Below are 26,487 nucleotides of genomic sequence, written 5' to 3' on the forward strand. Positions count from 1 at the left end.
TGTAAAAAAAAGGGGGGTGTTAAAATAGCTAAAATTTTAAGTTCTTATTTCCAAATGTCTACAAATACCCATTTGACAAATTTCGAAACAGACTTTGGAGTGGAATGAATGCCTATGGCACACACAGGGTGATTAGGCTGGGTCTGGAAACAAAGACAGAACTTTGTACAGAAGGCCTATTAGCTACTTATTGTTGTTACAAATTACCCTACAACTTAGTGACTCAAAATAAGAGTAATCACTTATTCTCTTTGGCAGTATCTTCTGTCAGGTACCCTTAAGTTCCTTGGCTGGGTAGATCAGGCTCAAGCTCCTTCATGAGTTGCAGTCTATGAAGGGTTGCTGGGGCTGGAGGATCCACTTGCTAGATAGCTCACTCCTGGCTAGAAAGTTGGTCCCTGTCACATGGGCCTCTCTACAGGGCTGCTGGAGTGTCTGCAGGACATAACCGCTGGCTTTCCCCATAGGTAACAATCCACTGGACAAAGACAGAAGTAGCAATACCTTTTATGACCCAGCCCTGGAAGTCACACACCATCACCTTGGCCATATTCTATTGCTAACACATGCCAGCCCTGTTTCAGGGCCGGCTCTATCCACCTGCCCGATGTGCTATCTGGGACCAGCACCAAATTCCGAGTCTGCATTCCTTCATGCATCATATAAAAATAACAACTTCGTTTTAGCCTGTTTTGAACATAAACCAGTATAAGAAAATCAAGCTCTGCTTAATACAATACTTACTAAGACGGCATTATTTAGAAGTGATTTCACTTTCTTAAGAATCCTGCACCTAATCCGCCCCCCTCATTCTTCTAAAGCTTAAACTCCGAACATACTTTCCCCCCCAACCCCCTGGAGAGAAAATCAGTGCCTGGACTCCCCACACCAACTCCTATCCAAAGTAGGACTATTCCGGAGGCAGAACTTTAGTTCCGGGGGCTGACCCTGGTGCCCGGAGCGCATATCAGGACGGACCGGAAGGGGGCTCCTGCGGCAATTTCCGTCCCGGAGGGCAAAGGCAGGCAGCCGGCGCGGGACGGCTCCGGGAGGATTGCGGTGCACGCGCGACAGCAGCGTGGGGACTCCCTGAAAGCAGAGCGGCCCCCGAAAGTGTAGCGACCCGAGCCCTGTCCGGCTCCTCCATGCTTGGCTGGAGGCGGCTGGCTCTGGCCGGCTCCCAGGCGCTGCGCCGCGGCGCCGGGGGCCTGGATGCTGCCGGGCGCTTCGGGGACAAGTGAGTGCGGGCGAGAGACGTGGCGTGTGTGTGCGTGTGTGTGTGTGGCGAGGGGGTGATCCCTGCAAAACTACGACTTTGAACAATGACAAGGCCGGGCACAGAGGGTTCTGCCCTGGGAGGGAGAGGAAGGGGCTGTGTCCAGACCTGAAGTATAGAAGAGTAAGGAGCGTTTCTCCAAGGAAGCCCGTGAAAGGACCCAAGGGGTGGTTTTGGTTTTTGTGGGTTTTTAATGCCTATGAGCGACTGGCCGCGAGCATTACCAACAGCAATAATCGTATCATCTGCCAGTTAGTGGGCGTTTTCTGTGTCCGAGATGCTCTGTTAAGTATATGAGGCGCCTAGGCCGCACGTGAGCTCCATCAGCCTCTTTTACAGAAGCTATCATTCCGTTTTGCAGGTAAAACGGAGGCTTGAACAGGAGCAGGAACTTGTCCCTGGCCATTCGATTAATAAGTGCAAATTGGGATGCTAACCTGAATAATCTTATCAGGCTACAAAAGGAAGATAGGCTACAGAGAGCTTTTCTTTTCTGACACTCCGTGCAGGACGTACACACCTGCTTACAGACTCAGTCCCTGAGGGCCTTCCTGGTGTGTGCAGCGGGCCAGAGGCCATGTCTCCACACACCCAGCTTCTTCAGATTCTGAGCCTGGGCCATGCCCTTGCAGGGAAGAGAGGAGCTGATCAGAGGAAGATCGGCATCCCGTACTCTGCCACTTCTGCTGGGTGTGAAATACCAAGGTTCACGTGCAGATGGCTTCTCCCGTGTCTAGGTAGGACCGCTTTGTTAGAAAGCTATCTATTTACCCCAGGAGAGAAGACGGAGAACTTCTCCTCCAGGGTAACTCTTCACAGTTAAGACGGGAGCCCCATTGTGACCATCAGGAATGTCCGGAGAAAGAGGCGCCCAGAATCCAAGCCCTTCCCTAAGGCCCCGATGACACTCTCCAAAGCATGTGACCTCCCTTCGCTGTGTTAACTAGAGAAACTTCTGAGTTGTGGTTTGTTCTCTCAATTTTTGTTTTTACAGGACAGACCTCTGGCTTTTAGTTAGAAGTCTCCATGGCAAGAGCAGTACTTGGTGGGATGAGCACCTTTCTGAAGAAAACGTTTCTTTCGTTAAGCAGTTGGCCTCCGATGAAGATAAAGCCCAGTTAGCGAGTAAACTGTGTCCTCTGAAAGATGAACCGTGGCCTATACATCCTTGGGAACCAGGTGGGTATTGTGTATATGATGAGTTCTCCTCATTCCTTGGTGGCTGGCACTTTCAAAATTACAGTGACTGCTTGATAGACTTACCATCTCTTCCACTTATTGTTCATGTCTTAGGTGCGTCTGTTTCATTGTGGCTTGGTTTGCATGTTTACTGCCAGCATCCTTTTCCGCTGTCAGTGAATGTCTGGTATTAATCAAGACTCACTAAGAAAAGCTGGTTTGTATGTGAAATGAGACTCATTCTGCATACATTTTCTTGTTTTCTTCAGATTTAAAAAAAAAAGACTATAAAGATAAATCGGGAGAAAAATCTGGAAGAGTATGATCTAAGTTGTGTTACACAGATGTCTCCAGTTGGGATGCTCTAGCATTCCAGGCTTGCCACGGGCAACGCCAGCATCAGCTGTGTGAGCCTGGTAGCGTGCTAAGCCCACCTGTGGACAGACCAGGAAGAATAAGGCCTTCCTGTTGAGAAAGCGCTCTCTGGGTGGGGTCTGTTATAAACAGTTGAATTGTACAGTGGAGCAACTTTATCAATTTATGCAACAAATCTAAGTGTCACGGGGAAGGCCAACGTATTTTAGCAATATGACCACTTGTGTCATCCTTATGAACCCTGCTAACTCTTTGGAATTAGATGTTTTCTAATTACTGAGGTTTGATATTTATACTAGGAAAGCAAAGCATAATAAGGGATTTATCCTGCCCTCTATTAATACCACAATTTTAAAACCAGAATTAGCCCAGCCGGTGTGCTGAGTGGTTGAGTGTTGACCAATGAACCAGGAAGTTGCCAGTTTGATTCCCAGTCAGGGCACATGCCTGGGTTTTGGGTTGTTCCCCAGTAGGGGGCATGCTGGAGGCAGCCCATAGATGTTTCCCTCTCTCCCTAAAACCAGTAAAAACTTACTTTAAAAAAAAACCCACCATATATCCATTTAACTGTTTTCTTTTTTGTGTGTCTTTTCTTATATTTGTTCAGTATATGGAAATTTATTGAGTACCAATGTCTTATGTTAGGCATGGTTGAAGACGCTTACATCTATAAGGAACATTTGTGTTTTATTCTGTGAATATATTAGCATGTTTATTTGCCCGCTCCTTATTTTGAAACCATGATTTAGGAAATACTGTTGCATCACATTGGCAAAGTTGAAAAAGCTGTGTTAACCTTCATTTGTTTTGAATTGCCAGGTTCCTCTCGAGTAGGCCTTGTCGCGGTGAAGCTGGGCATGATGCCTTTCTGGACCAAAGATGGTCAAAAGCATGTGGCCACATTACTCCAGGTCAGACACAGCAGTGACAGTAGATCTGTATGTGTGCCAGGATCTATTTGTGCCAACCTAAATGGGCAACGTTTGTGTCCTGAACTATTTAACTGTGTGGTGAAGAACAGGTTAATGTTGAGTATAAATAAATGCTATTAAAGAACTTTACTTCTGATGGCTTTGGTGAATGTTCTCACTCTGGCCTGGGTGGTGGCCTTCTTAGTAATGGCATAGGGTAACTGGGACAGTAAACAAAATGAGATTGTAACCTCGCTTCTCACAGATCTAGTTTAATTTATAATCAGAAAAAGTCTCAGTTCCATCTTGTTTTCATTATGAAGTTCTTTCAGCTCCACAATAATTTTTATCTCTTTGCTAACTCAGAATGTTATACACCTGTTAGGGGAAGCAGCGTATTGTTCTCTGAGATAAAGTAAACTCCTCTATTGTTTAATAATGTGGGCCCTGGAACCAGAATATCTGAATTCAGGTCTTGGTTCTGCCACTTCTTTTTTTTTTTTTTTTTTTAAATATATTTTATTGATTTTTTACAGAGAGAAAGGGAGAGAGATAGAGAGTCAGAAACATCGATGAGAGAGAAACATCGATCAGCTGCCTCCTGCACATCTCCCACTGGGGATGTGCCCGCAACCCAGGTACATGCCCTTGACCGGAATCGAACCTGGGACCTCTCAGTCCGCAGGCCGACGCTCTATCCACTGAGCCAAACCGGTTTCGGCGGTTCTGCCCCTTCTTAACTGTGTTCTTTGAAGCACTGTGTCTCATCAAAAAAATATATACTACTTTTTAAATTAAATAATTATGACCTACCTGAAAAGGTTATTGTGAGGATTACACAAGATATAAATGTTAAGCACTTAAAATGTAAAACAGTATTAAATGTTGGCTGCTGTTGTCTTTCTCATGACAGTGGGGCCTTGACTTAGGAGTTTAATTCGTTCCGAGACCGAGCTCGCTAAGGAGCTCGTTAACTTAAATTACTCTGTCAACTCAATGCAGAAAATCGGCTGAGAGACAGCTGTTATCTCAGAAAACTGGTTAGTCGGGACACTCGTAAGTCAAGGCCCCACTGTAATATTATAAAAAGATCACTGGAAGTTAGGAGACCATCATTCCCCAAATCACTTGGATAACTCAGTTTATCTGTGAGGCCCAGCCTTAGACAACTGATTAGGCAGGTGGTGGTAATTAAATAAGAGCTCATTCACCTAAGTCAGTGGTTCTCAACCTCGGCTGCACATTAACCCTAATTAAGTTAATAACAGTGTACCTACCTATAAAGTTTAAGTTTAAAAAATTTGGCTGTCAAAAGAAATTTCAATCGTTGTACTGTTGATTTTTGGCTCTGTTGACTAATCAGTTTGCTGACCACTGGTCTAAACCATGTCAAACAGGTGCAGCTAGGGCAGTGGTTCTCAACCTTGGCTGCACATTAGAATCACCTGGGAATCTTTTTAAAATCCTGATTTCTGGGCCTCATCCTCTGGAAATTCTGTTTCTTTGTTACTAATGTTGTGGCCCCACCCCATAACAAAGAAACAGAATTTCCGGAGGATGAGGCCCAGAAATCAGGATTTTAAAAAGATTCCCAGGTGATTCTAATGTGTAGCCAAGGTTGAGAACCACTGGACTAAATGATCAAGGATAAGATTATAGTTTCTAGAACTCTAAGGAACTTTGGGAGCTTTCAGTAATGACTGGTGGATTGTAAATCGGGATGATCACTTCAGAAAATAATTTAGCCTTATGTAGTAAAGTTGAGATAAGTGAACCTTGTAATCTATTCCATTTGTGAGGGTTACTAGTAGATTTAAACAAGTATGCACCAAGAAAACTGTACAACAGTGTTAATAGCATATTGCTCTTAATACTCCAAAACTAGAAATAACCCAAATGTCCATCAGCAGTAGAATGGGTAAATCATTGTGTATTTGCATGATGCAATGCTGGATAGCAGTGAGCTACATCCAACAACGTGGAGGAACCTTACAAATGTAATCTTGAGTGAAAGAAGTAAGACATGGAAGACTACATTCAGTCTGATTCCATTTATATAAAGTTTAAAGCAGACAGCACTAAGCAACAGCATTATTATGTAGTACTTTCAAAGGTAGTAATTATAAAGAAAAGCAAGTAAAGGATTACCATAAATGTCAAGGGTAGTGGTTATTTCTTGGGCAGCGCATCTCAGTGTGACTGAGAATCACCTGGACTGTAGGTCCTGGAGGGCTTTTAAATCGGCGGTTGGCGACCGCTGGTTTAAGGAAACCTTTGGAGCAGCGGTCACCAACTGGTGGTCCACAGGGTATGAAAGGTTGGCGACCGCTTTCTGAATCACAGAGGTTCTGATTTAGCAGGTCTCTGCTGAGGCCTGAGCCTGCATTTCCACTAGGTTCTCAGGGGATGCTGATGAGAGCCACTGCTCTAGAAGTTTGAAAAAGAAAAAAAGGGTGGGAGTTGATTGGGAAGAGACACACAGGTTTTAGGGATTCTGCTTCTTGTCATTGGTAGTGGTTATGTTAAGGCACCTCTCACCAACACCAGAGAGGTGTTACCGGACAGCCCCCTGAGCCAGTGGGCGAGGGCTGTCCCCAACCTCGATCCTTGTTTCCTCATATAAATGAATTTATACGAGAGACCTTGACTGCTTTGTGAAAAGCCAATTTATTAAAGCATGCGCCGTTATTGAAAAAGCAAAGCAAACAAGCAAACCTCTACATCTGGCTTAGCGCAAATGAGCTCTCAGCTAACCTGAAGAGCAAATTGGGTGGGGATCCAAGGCTTTATATCCCTACTGCCTGTGGGCTTCAAAATTCCTCTGCTGACTATTTTGGTATAGATTAATTCTCAAGGGCCCTCTTTTTACTTTATTGTGTCCTTCCCAGAATTTATGAAAGGCTTTTGGCAACTTTTATCTTGCCAAGCCTTGAGACTGCTGGCTTCTCTGTTAGAGAGTAAAACTGCCATTTTTTCCTTTCTCCTTTCGCCCTTCCTTTCTGCATTCTCTCATTAGGAAGGTGTTTTTTGTTTTGTTTTGATTTGGTTTAATCATTTGCTCTTTGTTCTTGGCTGGAGAAAATAATGGTTTGTTAGTTACAAGCTGGCTGCAATTTGCCCACACTGTTTGGCCTTGTTTTAACTTTCCTGTCTCAGTTTCCCTATTCCTCCTGCCCTGGAATCCTATAACAGTTATGTGCATATTTTCTTTAAAAATACTTATTTTGTTATATATTTGTGTTTTATGCACTTTTTTAAGGGTGTTGTATTTGACACTTTTTTCAAAGGTTATCTGTATTTTAAGATTGTGATTGATATTAGAGAAATAATGAAATAAGTAACTTTAGTGACTGGTGTGTAATGTTGAAATGTATCTTGGCACAGACTTAGCTTTTTTTTTTATGTTTGTGTTTTTAGGTACAAGACTGTCATGTCCTACGATATACTCCAAAGGAAAACAATGATGGAAAAATGGCAGCCCTCACTGTAGGAGGAAAAACCGTATCCCGTTTTTATGTAAGGATGTATTTTCATTCCTAGAATAGTACATTTTTTAGTTTTAGACCTGAATCTTTAAGTTTTGAGCATATTCCATTGCCACAAACTTGTTTTGTCCATGAGATAAATGGTGGATGGGGGAGAGTCAGTCTAGTAGAGCCATTGAGCCCAGGAGTCTGAGATTGAGTTTGTTCCAGTATCTCTCCTCACTATCTGGAACAAGTAACTACCCTGTAAGCTGCAGTATTTGCCCATCTGTAAAATGGGGATGATAATACTGCTGACATAAGAGGTTTGTTATCAGGATTACACGAGAATTTTCAAATGTGCCTGGTATGTAACAGACAATAATCCTTTTTTGTTATTTTGTTGTTGTTTTTTAATGGTTTTCTTTCTAAATTGTTTCACCAACAGCATGTAAAAGTTAATTTTGTATATGTTATTATTTTTTTAATCCTGACCCGAGATATGTTTTTATTGATTTGAGAGAGAGAGTGTGAAAGAGAGAGGGGTTAGAGAGAGAGAGAGAGACATTTATGTGAAAGAAATATCGATTGGTTGCCTCCTGTACACACCTGACCAGGTATCAAACCCACAACCTGGGTGTGTGCCATGACTAGGAATCGAACCCTGGACCTTTCAGTGTACAGGACAATGCTTCAACCAACTGAGCCACCCTGGCCAGGGCAATTTTCTATAGAATGAGCTTTCAGTATTTGGGGAAAAGTTGTATACAAACCCACATCAGAATTTTTCAAGTGAAGCATCTTTTCCAAAAAGAATACTAATAGAATGCTGAGTATGTCGCTTAAATTTGAAAAGTCTTTGCACAATTAGTATCCTTAATTGGATGACTGAAAGCCGGGAATACCTTTCTAGAAATAGTGATGGTTTTTGCTAGTGGATACTGAAACTCCTTTAGGTTTACTGAAACATTGCTTATCTTAAGATAAACATTTTTCCATTGTAAATTGTTTATGAAATGAACATGGATGGAAATTAGGATACAACCTATACCATGCAACTGTCAAAACTAGCAAGTGCTTGTTGTGTGCCTCCTGTTTCATTGTCATAGGTAACGTCTATTAAGCACTTACTACATGCCAGGTACATAAGCATTAAGCCTTTATGCTTATTAAGTGATCTTTTCAGCTTCTGAGGCTAAAGAGAGTTAGTAATTCATTCAGGGCTACCCACTGGTAAGAGGTAGAGTGACAAGCAAACTCCAGAGCCTTACTTTCTTAACTGGGACTTGATGTTCACCCTCTGGGAGCACATAAGTGAATTGGGAAAATGGACACATAAGTCTGCCATCTCAGTATAGTATTATAAATGCAACAAGCACAGAATGTGGATGGCCACTTCTGGTTGACAGATCCTCTGAGGTTTCACAACTAGGAGACCAGAAAGGAAGATGTGTTAAAGGCACACCAGAGGGAATGGTCTCTGTAGAATGTGGAAGCGTGTGTGTGCTTGGAAAGAGAAGTGTGTTGTGTCTCAATCTTAGTGTGTGGGTGTGGGCCAGTGGGTGCAGCTGTCAGGGTAGAAGGCTAAGGAGTTTAGACTTCATCCTGTAGACTTCAAGGAGCGCTCCTAATTCTTTAACCAGGGTAGATTCGTATCATTTATTTAACAAGATAACAATTCGATAAGAATCTTTATGGAGGGAGGACATTTAGGAGGTTGGTGTAAGCACTAGGGGAGAGTTGATAAAGGCTTTTGAAGCAGGGCAGTTGGAGCTGGGATATGTGAAAGACTGAGTGAGAATGTGTGGTTAGAGGGCCAGGCACAGAGCAGTTTCTAACTAAGCAACTAGGTCAGTGCTTATGCTGTAACCTGGATCAGGGACAAAGAAAGGGAAACAAGAGGAGAGAGATGTTTGAAGTGTTGAGAGAAAACCTAAGTGGAGTTGTCTCATAAGGATTAGAGAAATTGGCTATTTTTTGCATATTGTGGTAGTATTGTCTATTTTTCATTAAAGCTTTAGAACTATTAATTCTTGACAGTTTATTGACTAATAATGTCGGGGTTCAAATAATTCCACAGTAATTAAAAGCACAATGAGGTATTTATTGAAATTTCTTTTTAAATGTTTGAATTTTTAGCTGTGACATGTCAGCCTTCATGTCAATCATGTGATAATTATTGGGTTTAATAGATTCCACTGTTTTCTAATTGATTGTATTGCTGTAATGACTAGCACCATCATCTTTATTTTTAGTACCAATTATTGTAAATTCACATCTTTAAGGGCTTTATATTTGTAAATCAAGCTTCATGTTGGGATAATCCATTCTGCTTCAACAAATCTGTGGGCATTACTTCCTCACAACTACGAAATAGTGGAAAAATGAGTGAACATAGGATCAGAAGAACCAGTTCTAACCCTGATCTCTGCCATTAGCTCTTTCTCTCCACCTTTTTTGAACATTCTTTTTTTTTTTTTTTAATATATTTTTTATTGATTTTTTACAGAGAGGAAGGGAGAGAGATAGAGAGTTAGAAACATCGATGAGAGAGAAACATCGATCAGCTGCCTCCTGCACATCTCCTACTGGGGATATGCTCGCAACCCAGGTACATGCCCTTGACCGGAATCGAACCTGGGACCTTTCAGTCCGCAGGCCAACGCTCTATCCACTGAGCCAAACCGGTTTCGGCAACATTCTTTTTCTTAACATCCATTTTCTTATCCATGAGAACAGGATATTGGCCTTGATGGTCTCTAAATTCTCTCCCAGTTCTAAGTCTCACATTGGCTTTCTAATAGTTTAGTTTTCAAGAAAAAAAACAAAAGTTCTAAAATAAGAAAAGTACTTGCCAGCTCAGTTTACTGTCTTACTTGGTGACGATGTCTTACAAATACAATTTTGTAATGTAGTACTAATAACTAAAATATTACAGAAATGCTTGTATCCCACAATACAAACTTTTAAAATAACTTACTTGTCTAGTATAGAGAGTGCTACAGAGGCCCTTCTTATTCTTCAAGATATAAATTTTCTAGATCTAGGAGACATGTATTAGTATATTAAGGAAAAAACTTTGTCTTTGAACAACCTCTCTTCAGAATGGTATGTGAAAGAAAAGTTTTAGAATTCTTGATAAGTAAAGCATTTTGATTCAGAAAGGGAAAAAAATTATAAACTAAAAGTATATAAACTTCTTGAATATTATAACCCTTAGGGAAATTGCAAGTAGATTGATTATAGGTTTTTAAAGAGAGATAAAGACCTATGAATATAAAGTATCAAATAGTTAAGCATTCTAAAATAAATTGATTGAATCAGTTTGTTTATAATACGGCTAAAGCTGTTGTTTTTTTTAAGCTGTAAAAGATTTATGCCTCCAAGAACTTCGAGTCACTTTGCTTTTGTTATTTTTGTGTCTTAATATACATAAAAGCTGATGTGATACGTAGTATTTTTGAATAAGGAAGTTAAGTAGCCTCAGAGTTGATTAAACCAATTCATCTCGGGAGCAGAGAAGCATTTTCCTTGTGAGAGGATAATTGCAGAAAACTTTGAAGTGGGGGTGGAAATGCAGTTTCATAGATGGGATTATCCAAGTGTGACACTGCTGTCAGTCTTTTAAATTGCCTTTGAAATTATTTATTTGGAAGTTTAAAAAAAATACACCTCTGTTCCACTGCTGCTGGTTTCAACTCAACTTGAGCATTTGGTTTTTCTCATGGCTGACACCTAACTAGTTTTATGATATTTTGATGTTTAAAAGGAAAAAATTGAAGTATTCAATTTTAGTGAATTAGGAAGATAATCAAGAAGTACATATTACATTTTTTCTTTTTATGTTGGAGTCTACAGTTATTTAGATAAAAATGTTTATCTTGTCTATTTTGTATTACTGGAAAAAGGACAGAATTTTTCTCAGAAGCCACCTGGCATACTTAAAAACTGATATTGATAAAATAGTATGCTTTCTAAATTGCCAGGTGGAATATGTGAACATTAAAAATAAAACTAAAGTCTGTTTTAAAATTTGATATATCTGAATCTGATTCATCAGGAAAATAATTTCAAGGAGCCACATCCTATCTAATAAAAGAGAAAAATGGTAATTGGCGTACGACGATACCCTTTTCATTGGCTAATCAGGGCTATATGCAAATTAACTGCCAACTAAGATTGGCAGTTAACTGCCAACAAGATGACGGTTAATTTGCATATGTAGGCACAATGCAGGGAGGCGAAAGGGAAAGCAGGAAGAAGCCCCCTGCCACTGACAGTGATCGGAAACCCAGGGGGGAGCTAAGAGCTGGGGGGCAGGGCAAAGGCGGCCCTGGGGCCGCCTTTGCCCTGCCCCCCAGCCATGATTGGAGAATCAGGCGCCTTTGCCGCCCTGGCCAGTGATAGCAGGAAGTAGGGGTGGAGCCAGCGATGGGAGCTGGGCACGGTCGAAGCTGGCAGTCCCGGGAGCTAGGGGTCCCTTGCCTGGGCCTAAAGCGGAGCCCACGATCGCGGGGCTGCTGCCGCTGCGGGTCCCCGCTGCCCGGGCCGGACGCCTCAGCCAGAGGCCTCAGGCCTGGTCAAGGGGCCGATCCGGTGATTGGTGATCGGAGGGTGATGAGGGTCAACTCCTCTGGCCGAGGCATCAGGCCTGGGTGGGGGGCGGAGCCGGGGATTGGGGGGATATGATGGTCCCCTTGCCCAGGCCTGAAGCCTGGGTCAGAGGCGTCAGGCTTGGGCGGGGGGTGGAGCAAGCGATCAGAGGGAGATGGGGGTCCCCTGCCCAGGCATGATTCCTGGGCCAGAGGCCTCAGGCCTGGGCGGGGGCCAGAGCCAGTGATCGGGGGGATATGGGGGTCCCCTGTCCAAGCCTGACACCTCTGTCAGAGGCGTCAGGCCTGGGCAAGGGGCCGATCAGGCGATCGGAGGGTGATGGGGGTCTACGCCTCTGGCCGAGGCGTCAGGCCTGGGCAAGGGGCCGATCCTGCGATTGGAGGGTGATGGGGGTCAATGCCTGAGGGCTCCCAGTATGTGAGAGGGGGCAGGCTGGGCTGAGGGACACTCCCCTCCCCACACACACCCAGTGCACGAATTTCGTGCACTGGTCCCCTAGTTTTTAAATGAAAGCCCTTGTGTTTGCTTTTGTTATGGAACAAGTGAGTGTGATTAAGATGAAAAGCCAGGCCTTGGGAAGAGTGGTGCTGCATATTACTCTTAGGTTCCCGTGAGTGGGAAGTGAAAGCATAAAGAATGACTGGATGAGTTTATGTTATCACTCTTTTGGAGAAAAGGGTGGCTTCTTAAGGAAACTGTGGGGCACAAAACAACCTTTCGTGGACATTGAAGCAGAGCTGCTCAGCATGTATTGCATGGTCCCACCTGAGGGCCCCAGGGAGATTCCCAGGAGTGTGGACTGATCCAAAAATTAAAGTTCTATGCTTACAGGCCAGTGCCACCCAATTTCATGTCCACGAAAGTCAACCCACTCAATAAGTTATAAAGGAGTACTAACAGTGCACATTTTAAATTGAAATAGCATGTACCTGAAGTTTGCTACATAATCAGGTAAGTCTGGCTATGCATATCTTCATTGCATTTGAGGGAAATGATGCTTTGTTTCAGTACATCATCAGTGTCATCTTGCTGGATAGAGTTTGTCAATTGCTGCTATTCTTGGTTTGGTTTTTTGTTTGTTTTATTACAAATTACTGTTGATTTGGTTTTAAAGTAGCTAAGTTTCTTATAGATCCTCAGAGTAAGTCATGATGTTTATTTTAGACTTGTAAGTTTTTAATAACTAGAAATGAAGATAGAAGCCACACACTGTCAGGCCACAAACACAGTAATGTTGTTTGCCAAGAATTAATGCAGCAGCAGGAAGAGTGAAAGGTAGGGTGTTTTGGAGAGACAAATCAGGATTTCACACCTAGACCGATGCTTGTCCTCTATCTTCTTAGTCTTTTTTAAAAAATATATTTTATTGATTTTTTACAGAGAGGAAGGGAGAGGGATAGAGAGTTAGAAACATCGATAAGAAACATCGATCAGCTGCCTCCTGCACACCCCCTACTGGGGATGTGCCCACAACCAAGGTACATGCCCTTGACTGGAATCGAACCTGGGACCTTTCAGTCCGCAGGCCGACGCTCTATCCACTGAGCCAAACCGGTTAGGGCATGTCTTCTGAGTCTTTTCACCATTCATTTCGCTCACTTTGCAGTGTCTAGTAGACAGCTACTGTCTAAAGTTACACACAAAAGTGAATAAAACAGCCCCTACGATCCAGGGACTCACAGACTAGCAGGCAGACAGATATGTAAGTTAAATAAATGGAGGGTCTAGAGATGGCAGAGATGAAAGAGCAGTCTGCTCTGACAAGGCTGCCAGGGAGGGATCCAGACAGGAAATGTCCTGCAGCTGGGACTAAACATATATGTAACAGGTTTTTAATGAGATTTGGAGGTACAAGGTGGGGAGGAAATTATAGGACCAGAGCCTGGCATAGGCAGACACAGGTAAGCATACATAGAATATTGTGGCCCATTGAGGGCCTGCTGGTGCTTCATTTATAATTAGAGGGGAAGTTGAGGGAACAGAAACAGCAGGAAGATGGATATACCTGTGTTAGCTATATTCTCATGAAAGAGGCACTCTTTATATCAGGAATATAAAGTGGTACAATTTTTGGGGGAAGTCTTACAGAAATCTATATCAACAGTTTTAATTTAAAAAAGACCCAGGACATTGTGATAAGGAAGTAAGATGTCCATAAAGTTATTTATTCAGGGATATTTAAAATAGCAGAAGAACAAAGGCAAGGTTGGAGGGGAAAGCAGCCAGCAGGAGCTGCAGACATAGCAACTGAAGTCTCTGCTCTCAAGAAGCTTACATTTTGATGGGGTTGGGGGTAAGATAGGGAGGCTGTTGCATAGAAGATAAAAAAAACAAAACAAAACCCTGTAAATCATGACAGATGGAGAGAAGTGCTTTGAGGACTAATAAAGTCTGGAGGGGTTGTGAGTGACAGAAAGTGGTGCTATTTTAGATAGGGAAGGTAAGTTGATGTTTGGATAGAGACCTGAATAAAGTGAGGGGACAAGTCATGCAAAAATCTGGCAGAAAAGCATTCCAGGCAGGGGGAACAGTATGTGCACAAAGGACCTGAGGCCATTGTTGAATGTGTTCTTGGATAGTAAGGAATGACGCAGGGTGAGCCAAGAGAAGAGCAGTAGATGAAGTCAGATTGTAGAGCACCTTGTAAACCATGGTAAGGACTTGGGACTTGATTCTGCATGAGATGGAAGCCGTTGCAGAAACATGAAATAGCTTGTGTTTTGAAAGGAACATGCCAGCCTGTGAATGGAGAACAGACCAGGGGTCAGGAGTGTGGAATTTTGGAGTCTAGTTTAAGAGTCTATTGAAATAATCCAAGCAAAAGATGGTTGGGTGGAGTGGGGGTGAGAAGTAGTTGATGTAGGCTATATTTTTAAATAAAGTCTACAGGAATTGCTGATGTAATTTATTGACATGGGATGTGAGAAGGAAAAGAGTCAAAAGTGACCACGAGATGTTTGGTCCAACACCAGAAGTATTGAGATTTGAAAGACAAGAGGAAAGCAGACTTGTTGAGGAAGGGGGGACTCAAGTTCAATTTTAGACCGGTTAAAATTGATGTTACTATATGGCATCAAAGTGAGACATTGAGTTGGCAGTTAGACATTGGAATTTGTAGTTCAGAGTAGAATTTGAGATTGAAGTTATAAATGTGGGGTCAGTAGGATATGAAGGAACCAAGAGAGTAGTGCCTGGAAGTCGAGTGAAAGTCTTTCAAGGAGAGATGTGACAGGGTCACCTGTGTCAAGCATTACTGCTGGAGCCAATAAAATGAGCATTGACCAGTGTATTTGACCACATGGAGACATTGGTGATCTTGACACTTTCCAATGAGTAGTAGGAGATGAAAGCACCTGATTAAAGTCAGTGTCAGAGAAAATAGACTGAGCAAGTCTTTCAGGGGTATGGTTGTAAGGGGGATCAGAATGATTACCTAAAGGAGACTGGCTAAGGAAAAGTTTTGTTTTAACGTATAAGTTATTATAATACTAGGGGCCCGGTGCACGAAATTTGTGCACTGGGTGTGTGTGTGGGGGGGGGGGGCGGGGGAGTGTCCCTCAGCCCAGCCTGCCCCCTCTCACATACCGGGAGCCCTCAGGCGTTGACCCCCATCACCCTCCAATCGCAGGATCGGCTCCTTGCCCAGGCCTGACGCCTCTGGCCCAGGCATCAGGCCTGGGCAGGGGACCCCCAGACCCCTCCGATTGCTGGCTCTGCCCCTTGCCCAGGCCTGATGCCTCGGCCAGAGGCATAGACCCCCATCACCCTCCGATCACCTGATCGGCCCCTTGCCCAGGCCTGACGCCTCCGCCAGAGGTGTCAGGCTTGGACAGGGGACTCCCATCTCCCCCCGATTACTGGCTCTGGCCCCCGCCCAGGCCTGAGGCCTCTGGCCCAGGAATCATGCCTGGGCAGGGGACCCCCATCTCCCTCTGATCGCTTGATCCACCCCCTGCCCAAGCCTGACGCCTCTGACCCAGGCTTCAGGCCTGGGCAAGGGGACCATCATATCCCCCCAATCCCCGGCTCCACCCCCAACCCAGGCCTGATGCCTCTGGCCCAGGCATCAGGCCTGGGCAGGGGACCCCCAGCCCCCCGCCCAGGCCTGATGCCTCGGCCAGAGGAGTTGACCCTCATCACCCTCCGATCACCAATCACCGGATCGGCCCCTTGCCCAGCCCTGAGGCCTCCGGCAGAGGTGTCAGGCCTGGGCAGGGGACCCCCAGCTCCCCGCGGTTGCAGGCTCTGCCCCTGCCCAGGCCTAACGCCTCTGGCCTAGGCGTCCGGCCCAGGCAGCGGGGACCTGCAGTGGCAGCGGGGGGCGCTGCGTTCACGCGGGCTCCACCCCTGCCCCTGCAGGACGCCTCTGGGTGAGGCGTCCGGCCCGGGCAGCGGGAACCCGCAGCTGCAGCGGCCCCGCGATTGTGGGCTTCGCTTTAGGCCCAGGCAAGGGACCCCTAGCTCCCGGGACTGCCAGCTTCGACCGTGCCCAGCTCCCATCGCTGGCTCCACCTCTACTTCCTGCTATCACTGGCCAGGGCGGAAAAGGCACCTGATTCTCTGATCATGGCTGGGGGGAAGGGCAAAGGCGGCCCCAGGGCCGCCTTTGCCCTGCCCCCCAGCTCTTAGCTCCCCCCTGGGTTTCCGATCACTGTCAGTGGCAGGGGGCTTCTTCCTGCTTTCCCTTTCGCCTCCCTGCATTGTGCCTACATATGCAAATTAACCGTCATCTTGTTGGCAGTTAACTGCCAATCTTAGTTGGCAGTTAATTTGCATATAGCCCTGATTAGCCAATGAAAAGGGTAGCGTCGTACGCCAATTACCATTTTTCTCTTTTATTAGTGTAGATTTTTGTATACCAGTAGGAACATTTCAGTAGCAAGGGGAAAATTAGTGTTTCAGAAGATGATGGGGACAGTTTCAGGAGTAAAGCTATTGAATAGATGGGAGAGGTTAGGAGTGAGTACACAGTGAAGGATATGGCTTCCAATAAGAGCATGGACAGTTCATCTGTCATTGTGATTCCCAGCCTTTTCACATCACAATCATGTGGAGTGCTTTAAAAAATACACACACACACACACACACACACACACTGATGCTTGGAATCCACATTAGACCCATGAGGCTGTAGTCTCCAAGCTGAAGCCCTGGGCATCGGCATTTTGTAAATGCTCCCCACATGCATCTTGGGCAACCTGGAGTGAGGTGACAGGTCAGTATATAATGGCTGGTGTAGACACTTGTATGGACTAGGCGATAAGTGTGAGGAAGTGCTCTTGATTCTTCTGTATTTTTTCAGTGAATCAAGAAGCAAGATCAGCTCAAAGGTGAGAGGAAGAGGGAACAGTGCTGGAGGATTTAAAAGGAGATGTGACATAGTTGCCCTGAAGAGTGTGAGGATATAACTAGGGGGGAGGGAAATGTAGGTTGGCCTGGCCACATTTAGGATTGACTTTGAAGTTTGTGGTCATACAGTTGAATGTGACCTACCATGTTTTCTTCTAGCTGCTTGGAAACAGGTACAGAGTAGACACAGTCCAATTTCCCAGTATGGGAGTTCTTGATACATAGAGTTCCCAGTGAAAATTCAAATATGAACACAACTCTGTTTCTTTCCCTACGGAACAAAGGTCTTTCCCCATGTACTGTATATGAGCTACACTCTGCACATGGTTGGATCCCACGTGTAATGGATTTTAGAGGAAAAATCTCACCTCCCCTCAGTGAGGGGATAGGGTGCTCTTTGTTCATTAGGGGAACAAGAGTGCTCTTTGGCTTGTTTTCTGGTGTGTTAATAACTGGGTTTTGACTTATACATTAAACCCCACCTTTAGTATTTACCGTGTTATTTATGTGTGCTGCTTTTCCTCTAGAAATCTACATCCAGATTGGAATTTTACCAAGAACTTGGATTGCCACCAAAACAGAAAATTAAAATCTTTCGTGTAACAGATAATGCTGTAATTAAGCCAGGTAATCTGAAGTTGGGGGAGGGGGAGTAAAAATACCCAAATCTGTGATTTGTTTAATGTCAGCCTTTTTAATAAAGCTGAATCCACAGTACAAAGTCCCAAACACTTATTTTTAAATATAAAAATGTATCTAATTTAATCACTAGGGATAAACAAATCTTTTTCTTTTTCTTTTTTTTTTCTTTTCAGTGAAAAGAACTTTAGAGAACTCCCTCTTTTCCATGAAAGAGGGAGGAATGCTTTTGTTTTTAATGTACAGAGAGTTTCACATTTGGAAAATTCTCAATAAATGCATTCACTCTTAAAATGTGAAACTTACTGTTTGTAGGCTGGCATTTTATTAAGTGGAGAATAGCTATACTTGCTGAGGTAGAAGATTTTGAAAAAAATGTAGCCTAGCTTGAAATTGGACAGTGACCAATTCATGGATTCCCCAATATTTCAAGTACCCCCCTGGTGCCATAACACTTTGACATACAGAATATTATTTTAAAATTTCAAAATATTTTACCCTATTCATGGAATGTCAAAAAGTGAGATTTGGCCCTGACCGGTTTAGCTCAGTGGATAGAGCGCCGGCCTGCAGACTGAAGGGTCCCAGGTTCGATTCCGGTCAAGGGCATGTACTTGATTGCGGGCACATCCCCAGTAGGGGGTGTGCAGGAGGCAGCTGATCGATGTTTCCCTCTCATCGATGTTTCTAACTGTCTATTCCTCTCCCTTCCTCTCTTTAAAAAAATCAATAAAATATATATTTTAAAAAAATATGATTATATTGGTTCATGTAATTAATAGAATTTGATGTCTTTAAACTTCAGAAGAGCTCTTTGATCTCTTGAACTTGAGTTCTAACAAGCATACAGTAAAAGGATGTTTTAAGATGTTTTTATTTTAATATGTGACCTGAATTTTTTGAAGTAAAATACAGTTGCAATGGACAATATTAATTGGAGTGACAGAAGGGCAGCCTTGATATAAATTAGAATTAAAAGATGTTTTGAAGTGCAAGGTTTGCAATTAAATGGAATTAAGCTAACAAGTATAAAAATTAAGTCCACATTAACTTTTGCTGTAGCTCAGACCATGTGGAATTGTTGGTTTTATGGATGAAAAATAGTCAAATCTGGGCAGTTCAGGTCTCTTAACTTCATAGAAATTCAATAATTTTTAATCTCCCTTTTTTCTTTTTTTAAATTTTATTTTGCAATTATAGTTTACATTCAATATTATTTTATATTAGTTTCAGGTGTACAACATAGTGGTTATAGACAATCATATACTTACTTTAAAATTTCAAAGTATTTTACCCTATTCATGGATTCCCCAATATTTCAAGTATCCCCCGGTACCATACATAGTTACAATATTTTTTACTATATTCCCTATGTATTTTACATCCCCATGCCTGTTTTGTGACCACCAATTTGTACTTGCTAATCCCTTCACCTTTTTCACCTAGACCCCCAACCCCCCTTCCCTCTAGCAACCATCATTCTGCTTTCTGCAACTATGAGTCTGTTTCTATTTTGCTTATTTTCTTTAGATTCCACATATAAGTGAAGTCATTTGGTATTTGTCTTTCTCTGTCTGACTTACTTCATTTCACATAGTACCCTCTAGGTCCATCCATGCTATTGCAAATTCCCCTATTTTTTCTTAATTCAAGGATTTTCCCTGCTTGTCCAAATCCAGCCTAGGCACTGCCTTAAAGGATACTACCCTCTGGAATCCTACAGCACTTTACTCCCTGTTTTAAGCAAGCAAACAAAAATTATCTTCCCATACATTCATTCTCTACTACATTGGTTCCAGCTTTTTAAAATTACTTAACTAAATTTTTTTTTAATTTACCTATATACTATATTAGTTTCAGGTGTACAATATAGTGATTCAATATTTTTATACCTTACAATGTGATTACCCCACTAATTCTAGTAATCATCTGTTACTGTTCAAACTTACCACAATGTTATTGACTATATTTCCTTTCACCTTTTTCACACAGCTCTCCACCCCCTTCTTTCTCATAGTCATCCCTGTGGTCTGTTTCTATGAGTCTGTTTTTGTTTTATTTGTTCATTTGTTTCTTTTATAGCTTCCACATGTAAGCAAAACCATATAATATTTGTCTTTCTCTGCCTGACTTACTTCACTTGGCATAATACCTTCTAGACCAGGGGTGGGGAACCTTATTTCTGCCAAGGGCCATTTGGATATTTATAACATCATTCATGGGCCATACAGAATTATCCACTTAAAAATTAGCCTGCTATATTTAGTCAAATTTAACTCACCTCTAATGCCTTGGCAGTGCCAGGCCAAATGATTTCACAGGCCTTATCTGGCATTCGGGCCAAATGTTCCCCACCCCTGCTCTAGACTCATTCATGTTGTTGCAAATGGCTGGATAATATTCTATTGTGTATATATACCAGGTGTGTGTGTGTGTGTGTGTGTGTGTGTGTGTGTGTGTGTGTGTATGTATCCTTTATTCATCTATTGATGGACACCTAGGCTGCTTTCATATCTTGGCTATTGTAAATAATGCTGGAATGAACATAGGGATGCATATACCTTTTTGAATTTGTGTTTTTATTTTCTTTTGATAACTATCCAGAAGTGGAATTGCTGGGTGGTATGGCATATCTATTTTTAGTTTTTTGCGTCTGTTTTCCATAGTGTCTCGACCAATTTGCAGTCCCACCAACAGTGCACAGGGTTCCTTTTTCACCACATCCTCACCAACACTTGTTATTTGTTGACTTTGGTAATAATAGGCATCCTGACTGGTGTGAGGTGGTATCTTACTATGGTTTTGATATACATTTCCTTGATGTACGGATGTTGAGCATCTTTTCATGTCTGTTGGCCAGCTGTTTATCTTCTTTGGAGAAGTATCTTTTCATGTCCTCTTATTTGATGATGTAATGTTGATTCATCACCTAGATAATACATTCTTTATAAAATTTAATTTATTGGGGTAACACTGGTTAACAAAATTATACAGTTATCAGGTACACAGTTGTACAACACATCATCAGTACACTGTATCGTGTGTTCACCATCCCAAGTCAAGTCTCCGTCCATAACCATTTAACCTCCCCTCATATGCTCCTCCACCTCTCTCAATCCCTACTTAGATAATAAATTCCTGAGGTCAGGAGCCATGTCTTATACTTTTGTATTTCTTACTTTGCATATTGTAAGTGCCCTATAAATATTTGGAGATAAAAGTGTTAATTCCAAATTTATATAAATAAAATATTGTGAAGGGCTTGGAGCTACAAGATTCCATAAAATAACACATTTCCCAAGTGCTTTTAAAGTAAGATTTTATTTAAATACAACTAGTTTTGGAAATATGAGTATATAAAATTAGTAGTATCTTTAGTAGCGGTTTTTTGCTATTCCTGATATCTGGCATATGCGAGAATATCTGTTTTATTGGAATAATGACCAGTCTACTGAGAATCTGATATATATGGGCTTTATAGGGATATTATACATACATACCATAAATATTACCCAGAGACCAATGGACCTGTGTTCAAATAATTCAAGTTTCTATTTTGGATCATTTATCTCTAGTGTGTAAAAAATGATTTGGTCTAGCCCCAACATTTTTTATCATTCTCTTTGTATATTTTTTCTGTGAAATAGATAATATACCTTAATTTAGTATATTGTTACCAAAATGACCAAGAATCATTCCTGTATTTGCCAGCAGCCAACACTGTGTTGTACAGGAATTGCCCACTTCAGGAAGGCACACTGTCAGCCAGTGTTGTCTATTGGCTCTCTCTAGCACCGCATCCCATGTAGTCAGTGTTGAATAGTTTTATTATCTTATAATTGGTGTTTCTGCAATAATTATAATTGCAGAAGAGAATCTCCTGCCATTTTTGAAATATGTTATCTACAAGGCTTCCTGGATGTAGTTTATGTTTAGTGAAGGTATTTCTGAGTAGACAGACTTCATGTTGATTTTTTGTCTTTTCATAAAGGCACTCCTCTTTATGCTGCTCACTTTCGCCCAGGACAGTATGTGGATGTCACAGCCAAAACGTAAGTGCACATAATGGGTTCTCTTTTCCTTTTGTTTTTCTCATCTATTAAAAAATAACAGAGCCCTAGCCGGTTTGGCTCAGTGAATAGAGCGTCGGCCTGTGGACTGAAGGGTCCCGGGTTCGATTCCAGCCAAGGGCACATGCCCAGGTTGTGGGCTCGATCCCCAGTAGGGGTAGTGCAGGAGGCAGCCGATCAATGATTCTCTCTCATCATTGATATTTCTCTCTCTCCCTCTCCCTTCCTCTCTGAAATCAATAAAGAAATATATTTTTAAAAATAAAAAAATAACAGAGCAAGTGAAAGAAATACAGCTTTTCAAGTTAGTAAATAAAGGATAAGTAATCATTATTCTCATTCATAATGCTAATCTTTCAATGTTACTGACTGTACTATACTAGTTTTGAATTAGTTGTATGTGAAGAGTTCACATCAGGTTACAGCTTTTAAACTCAGATGTATGCTTCCTGAAATGGGTCTAAGAGAAAGGTCACATTCCTTGGGTTCTTTGTGGGCTGGGCCTACTTCTGTTTTGAATACCAAAGGTTATGTGCAGTTTGATGGCGAACTATACATGAGTGGTGCTATGGAGTTCTTTTGTATAGTCTAGTAATTGATGCTTCTTTCCAATTCTAGGAAATAGTTAAATTGGAAACATTATATATCATCTGTGATACTGGTGTTGTGCTTAAGGTTCCCCTTAAATAACTATAAAACATTTTGTAACTGTGTTAAAAAACCTATTAGAATGTCTCTCAGTAGTAGATAAGTGAAACTTCTTCCATAAAAGCAAAAATTTTAATATGTTTAATTTGGTACAAATCAACACTGCATTGTCATTCTAAAAGAAATGCTGACTTTTGGGCTGGGCAGTGGTATTTTTGGCACTGTAGTTTTTTTCTATTTTACCAGCTATCAGATGGCTTAAGGTAAGTCCAGTATTGGCTAGATGATCTCCAGAAAACATTGAAATTTTATAGAAGTAATTTTTCAAAAATTAGTTGAGGTTACCTCACTATAGAATGAAATAATTGTGTTTATGTAGAAATTGTTCAATATAGGTTATTAGAATCTACATGACCTAGGCTAACAAAACTCCAAATATCAACTCTTGTCCATTCCTGTTTCTTGTTCTAATTTCATTTCATGTACCTCAGTTTTCTTTTTATCATTTGATAAAGTCTGCAGCCTGTGTTCCAGGAATATTCTGACTAGGAACCCTTTATTTATTTGTTGTTGACAGTATTACAGATACTGTCACCCCCCTGTAACCCCTTTATCCAGCCTCCCTCCCCCCCAGGCCATCACTGCACTATTGTCATGCTAACTAGGAGCTCTTTAAAAGTGAACAGTGGTCCACAGTGCTCTGAGATAGTGTTAAGATCACAGTGACTGAGCCAAAGTGGCTTTTATCAAAGGAAATCAGGTGAGTGTCAGCATCCGCTTCCTTAACATAGTCAGTTAGATTCATCTTCCTTTTCACACTATTATTGCCTACTTTCAAATGTGAGCCATTGCAAACAGCTGCAAGGTGCCTTTACCTTGGATGAGCCGTTTAGAAATGGAGTGGTCTATATTGGCGGTAGAGTGAGCCCTCTTTTTTGAGATTATGAACCTCTCCCTATTTTTCCCTGCTCCTTTATTGTTGTGGACTTAGACCTACTTACTGGGGCCTCTAAAAATCACTGGTTACTTGGTAACTTTGTTTATTCTGCCTTCTTTTGTCAAGAACTCAAATATTGGAACTGTAAAGCTTTGGTTTGGTCAGTTGAGAGATGTGTTTTCTGAATTAGATTATTCTACTTTTTTCATTTCTGAATTTATTATTACATATAAAGTGCCTCACAGTGATTCTCTAAATATAAACACAGTTAATAGTGTGTGAATTCCATTATGTATTTTATAGTATATATGGGATGTTTGAGAAGCCCTGTGAAATCAGAGACCTTTGTTAACAGATGCCTTATGACAGGATTTGTGACTAGCATGGATGAGAGAGAGCCTAGCTTTTCAGGTGCCTCTGTTCAGTCAGTGCTTTCATTTCATATGCTACTATTGGGTTTCCTTGCCTTCTTAAAAGTTATTTTAAAAACTGCAGTCTTCTCCTGAGTGTAAAGTGAAAGAGGAAGTTTGTTTTGTTTTGTGTTTTAAGACCATATACCTAGTCCAGCCAGTGTGGTCAGTGGTTGAGTGTTGACCCAGGCACCAAGAGGTCATCAGTTTGATTCCCAGTCAGGGCACATGCTCATGTTGTGGGCTAGAAACCCAGCATGGGGCGTGCAGGATGCAGCTGATTGATGTTGATGCATTAATTTTTCTATCTCTCTCTCCCTTTCCCTTCTTCTCTCTCTCAAATCAATAAACATTTTTCAAAAAGATCCTATACCTTGTAAACAAGATTATGTAAAGCCTTTTGCCAGCCTCAGAACTAGAAAGCTGATAAGAGCCGGAAGGATAACTAGCTCTGGGATCGATTAATTGATTGACTTTTAAATATATTTTTATTGATTTCAGAGAGGAAGGGAGAGGGAGAGAGAGGTGGAAGCATCAGTGATGAGAGAGACTCATTGACTGGCTGCCTCCTGCACGCTCCACACAGGAGATCAAGCCCACAACCCAGGCATTGTCCCCTGACCGGAATTGAATCTGGGACCCTTCAGTCTGCAGGCCAGTGCTCTAGCCACTGAACCAAACCGGCTGGGACATAGCCCTGGGATTTAAAGTAGTTGACATTTAACTCTGGAGAAGGGAAGACCTTCATTTGAGCAGATCCTCACAATTGTATGGGCAGCAATACAGTATTCTGTTTGACTTTCACCGTGTAACAGTTGGGAGGAGGGTTACTCCCACATATGTGTGCACTGCACTCTGGTGTGCATAGCTTTATGTGTGATACTGCTTGACATTAGAATGAAATGCACTTTATTTGACCTTTTGCTGAGTGTTTTTGATGACTAGAGCTCTTGTAGCTGGCATGTTATTACAGTCTCAAGATGCTTGTGAGTGCTTGTAAGTTTGTAGGACTCTGTCCTACTTAGGTGGAGCTGTTTTGAATTCCTTCTGGGTATATACAATCCTAGGTGCTGCTGCCTCTTTTCCTCTGACTTCACTGGGCTGTGGGATGGGTGTAGGTGTATATGCATTTGCTTGCTTTTATTTTTTCTTTAGAAATTCTTCTATCCTTTCCCTGATGCAACTCATTTTTTGGACAGTTTTCTTGGCTTGGAGTTTAAGTCCTTCACAGACAATGAGAATTTTTTTCTTGTTGACTGTAAATGGGACCATCATCTTTTGGGAGTAGGCTCTGGGTCCTCAGTCCATTACTGTGGCTCACTACTGGCAGAGATTAACTACCTCATCCTCCCTTTCCAGCCCCTGTTGGAAAATTTTGTAGCTTCTGGACTCCAGCTTCTTAATTATTAACCTGTTATAGTTAAAGAAACCAGAGAAAACATGTGTGCAGTGACATGGTTAGGTAAGATGGTGAAGGACATGGATTTACCGACTGGAGCATTGGTTCTCACACTTGAGGGCCTCAGAATCTCCAGGAGGGCTTGTTGAACACAGATGATAGATTCTAGTAGATCTGGGTAGTGCCTAAGAATATGCATTTCTAGTAAGTTTCCAGGTTATGGGAATGCTGCTAGTCCAGGGACCACTCTTTTGCAAATCACTAGACTGTAGAATAGTTAAGGGTTCACCAGGTAATGAGCCGCTAACCCAGCACAGAATCCTAGTACCTCCCTTTCCTTAACACTACTCAAATTATAACATATAAACATGTTTTAAAGCAACAAAGTTTAATCAATCCAGTTGCAAATAACATTGTCAATAAAACGTAGCCTCTTTATTACATTTTAATTAACATGAAACGATAAATTGGTCTCTTTAGTAATTGCCTTCATTATCTCCTTTCCATTAGAAAAGAGAAAAACTTCAAATCTTCAAATTAATCTCTAATTGAATTCATTTTTCTCATGTCATAATGATTATATTTAATTGTAAAATTTACATCTATATTTTGAGTATTTCAAGTCCTTTTTACTTTAATTTTAATTGCTGGATTAAACATATTTTAGAAATAGCTAAGAAAATTTAAAACAAAATAATACTAATTTAAGAAAATAGTGTTAGTAGAATCCATCTACTTCAAGAATGAAATTTCCTGCAAACATAGCAGCCTCTTCTTGAAGACTTCCTTAAAATTTTAAATGTTCCTCTTAATATTTATCTAAAAGGTCTAAGAATACAAATTCAATTTAGGTTATATGAGAAAGATTTTTTTCATCACATATATATATATATATATATATATATATATATATATATATATATAATTTGCATTCTAGCAAATTCACAATTTTATTATACTAATAGATAATTAAGCCCAGTCTTTGCAATATAGGAGTTTTCTGTAATTCATTCAAAATAAACCTTTAAGAGAGAGAGCATAATGATGTGTTTCCTACACCACCACCACCACAAATAACCTCCCCTCTGCCGCCCCTCACCACCCCCCCCCCCGTACCCATTTAAAGTTTATATTCTTATTCTGTAATGGTGACAATATTGCAGTTTAACTTCTGATAGATGTTGGTTTGGGATCTAATGTTCTCTCTTGTTCTCTC

General features: G+C 41.7%; 1 protein-coding gene across 1 annotated transcript in view; it reads left to right on the plus strand.

Annotated features, from left to right (window-relative positions):
* The first annotated feature begins 989 nt into the window (after positions 1–989).
* Positions 990–26,487, plus strand: part of MRPL3 (mitochondrial ribosomal protein L3) — a 45,942-nt gene continuing 20,444 nt past the window's right edge. Inside the window, exons 1-6 of the mRNA XM_059663966.1 lie at positions 990–1,237; positions 2,271–2,455; positions 3,650–3,741; positions 7,159–7,257; positions 17,696–17,795; positions 21,799–21,859. Coding sequence (XP_059519949.1) covers positions 1,146–1,237; positions 2,271–2,455; positions 3,650–3,741; positions 7,159–7,257; positions 17,696–17,795; positions 21,799–21,859 — 629 coding nt within the window. The 5' untranslated portion in view covers positions 990–1,145. The remainder of the gene's footprint in view (positions 1,238–2,270; positions 2,456–3,649; positions 3,742–7,158; positions 7,258–17,695; positions 17,796–21,798; positions 21,860–26,487) is intronic.

This window comes from Myotis daubentonii, chromosome 14, assembly GCF_963259705.1.
Source record: "Myotis daubentonii chromosome 14, mMyoDau2.1, whole genome shotgun sequence".
In the NCBI taxonomy this organism is placed as follows: Eukaryota; Metazoa; Chordata; class Mammalia; order Chiroptera; family Vespertilionidae; genus Myotis; species Myotis daubentonii.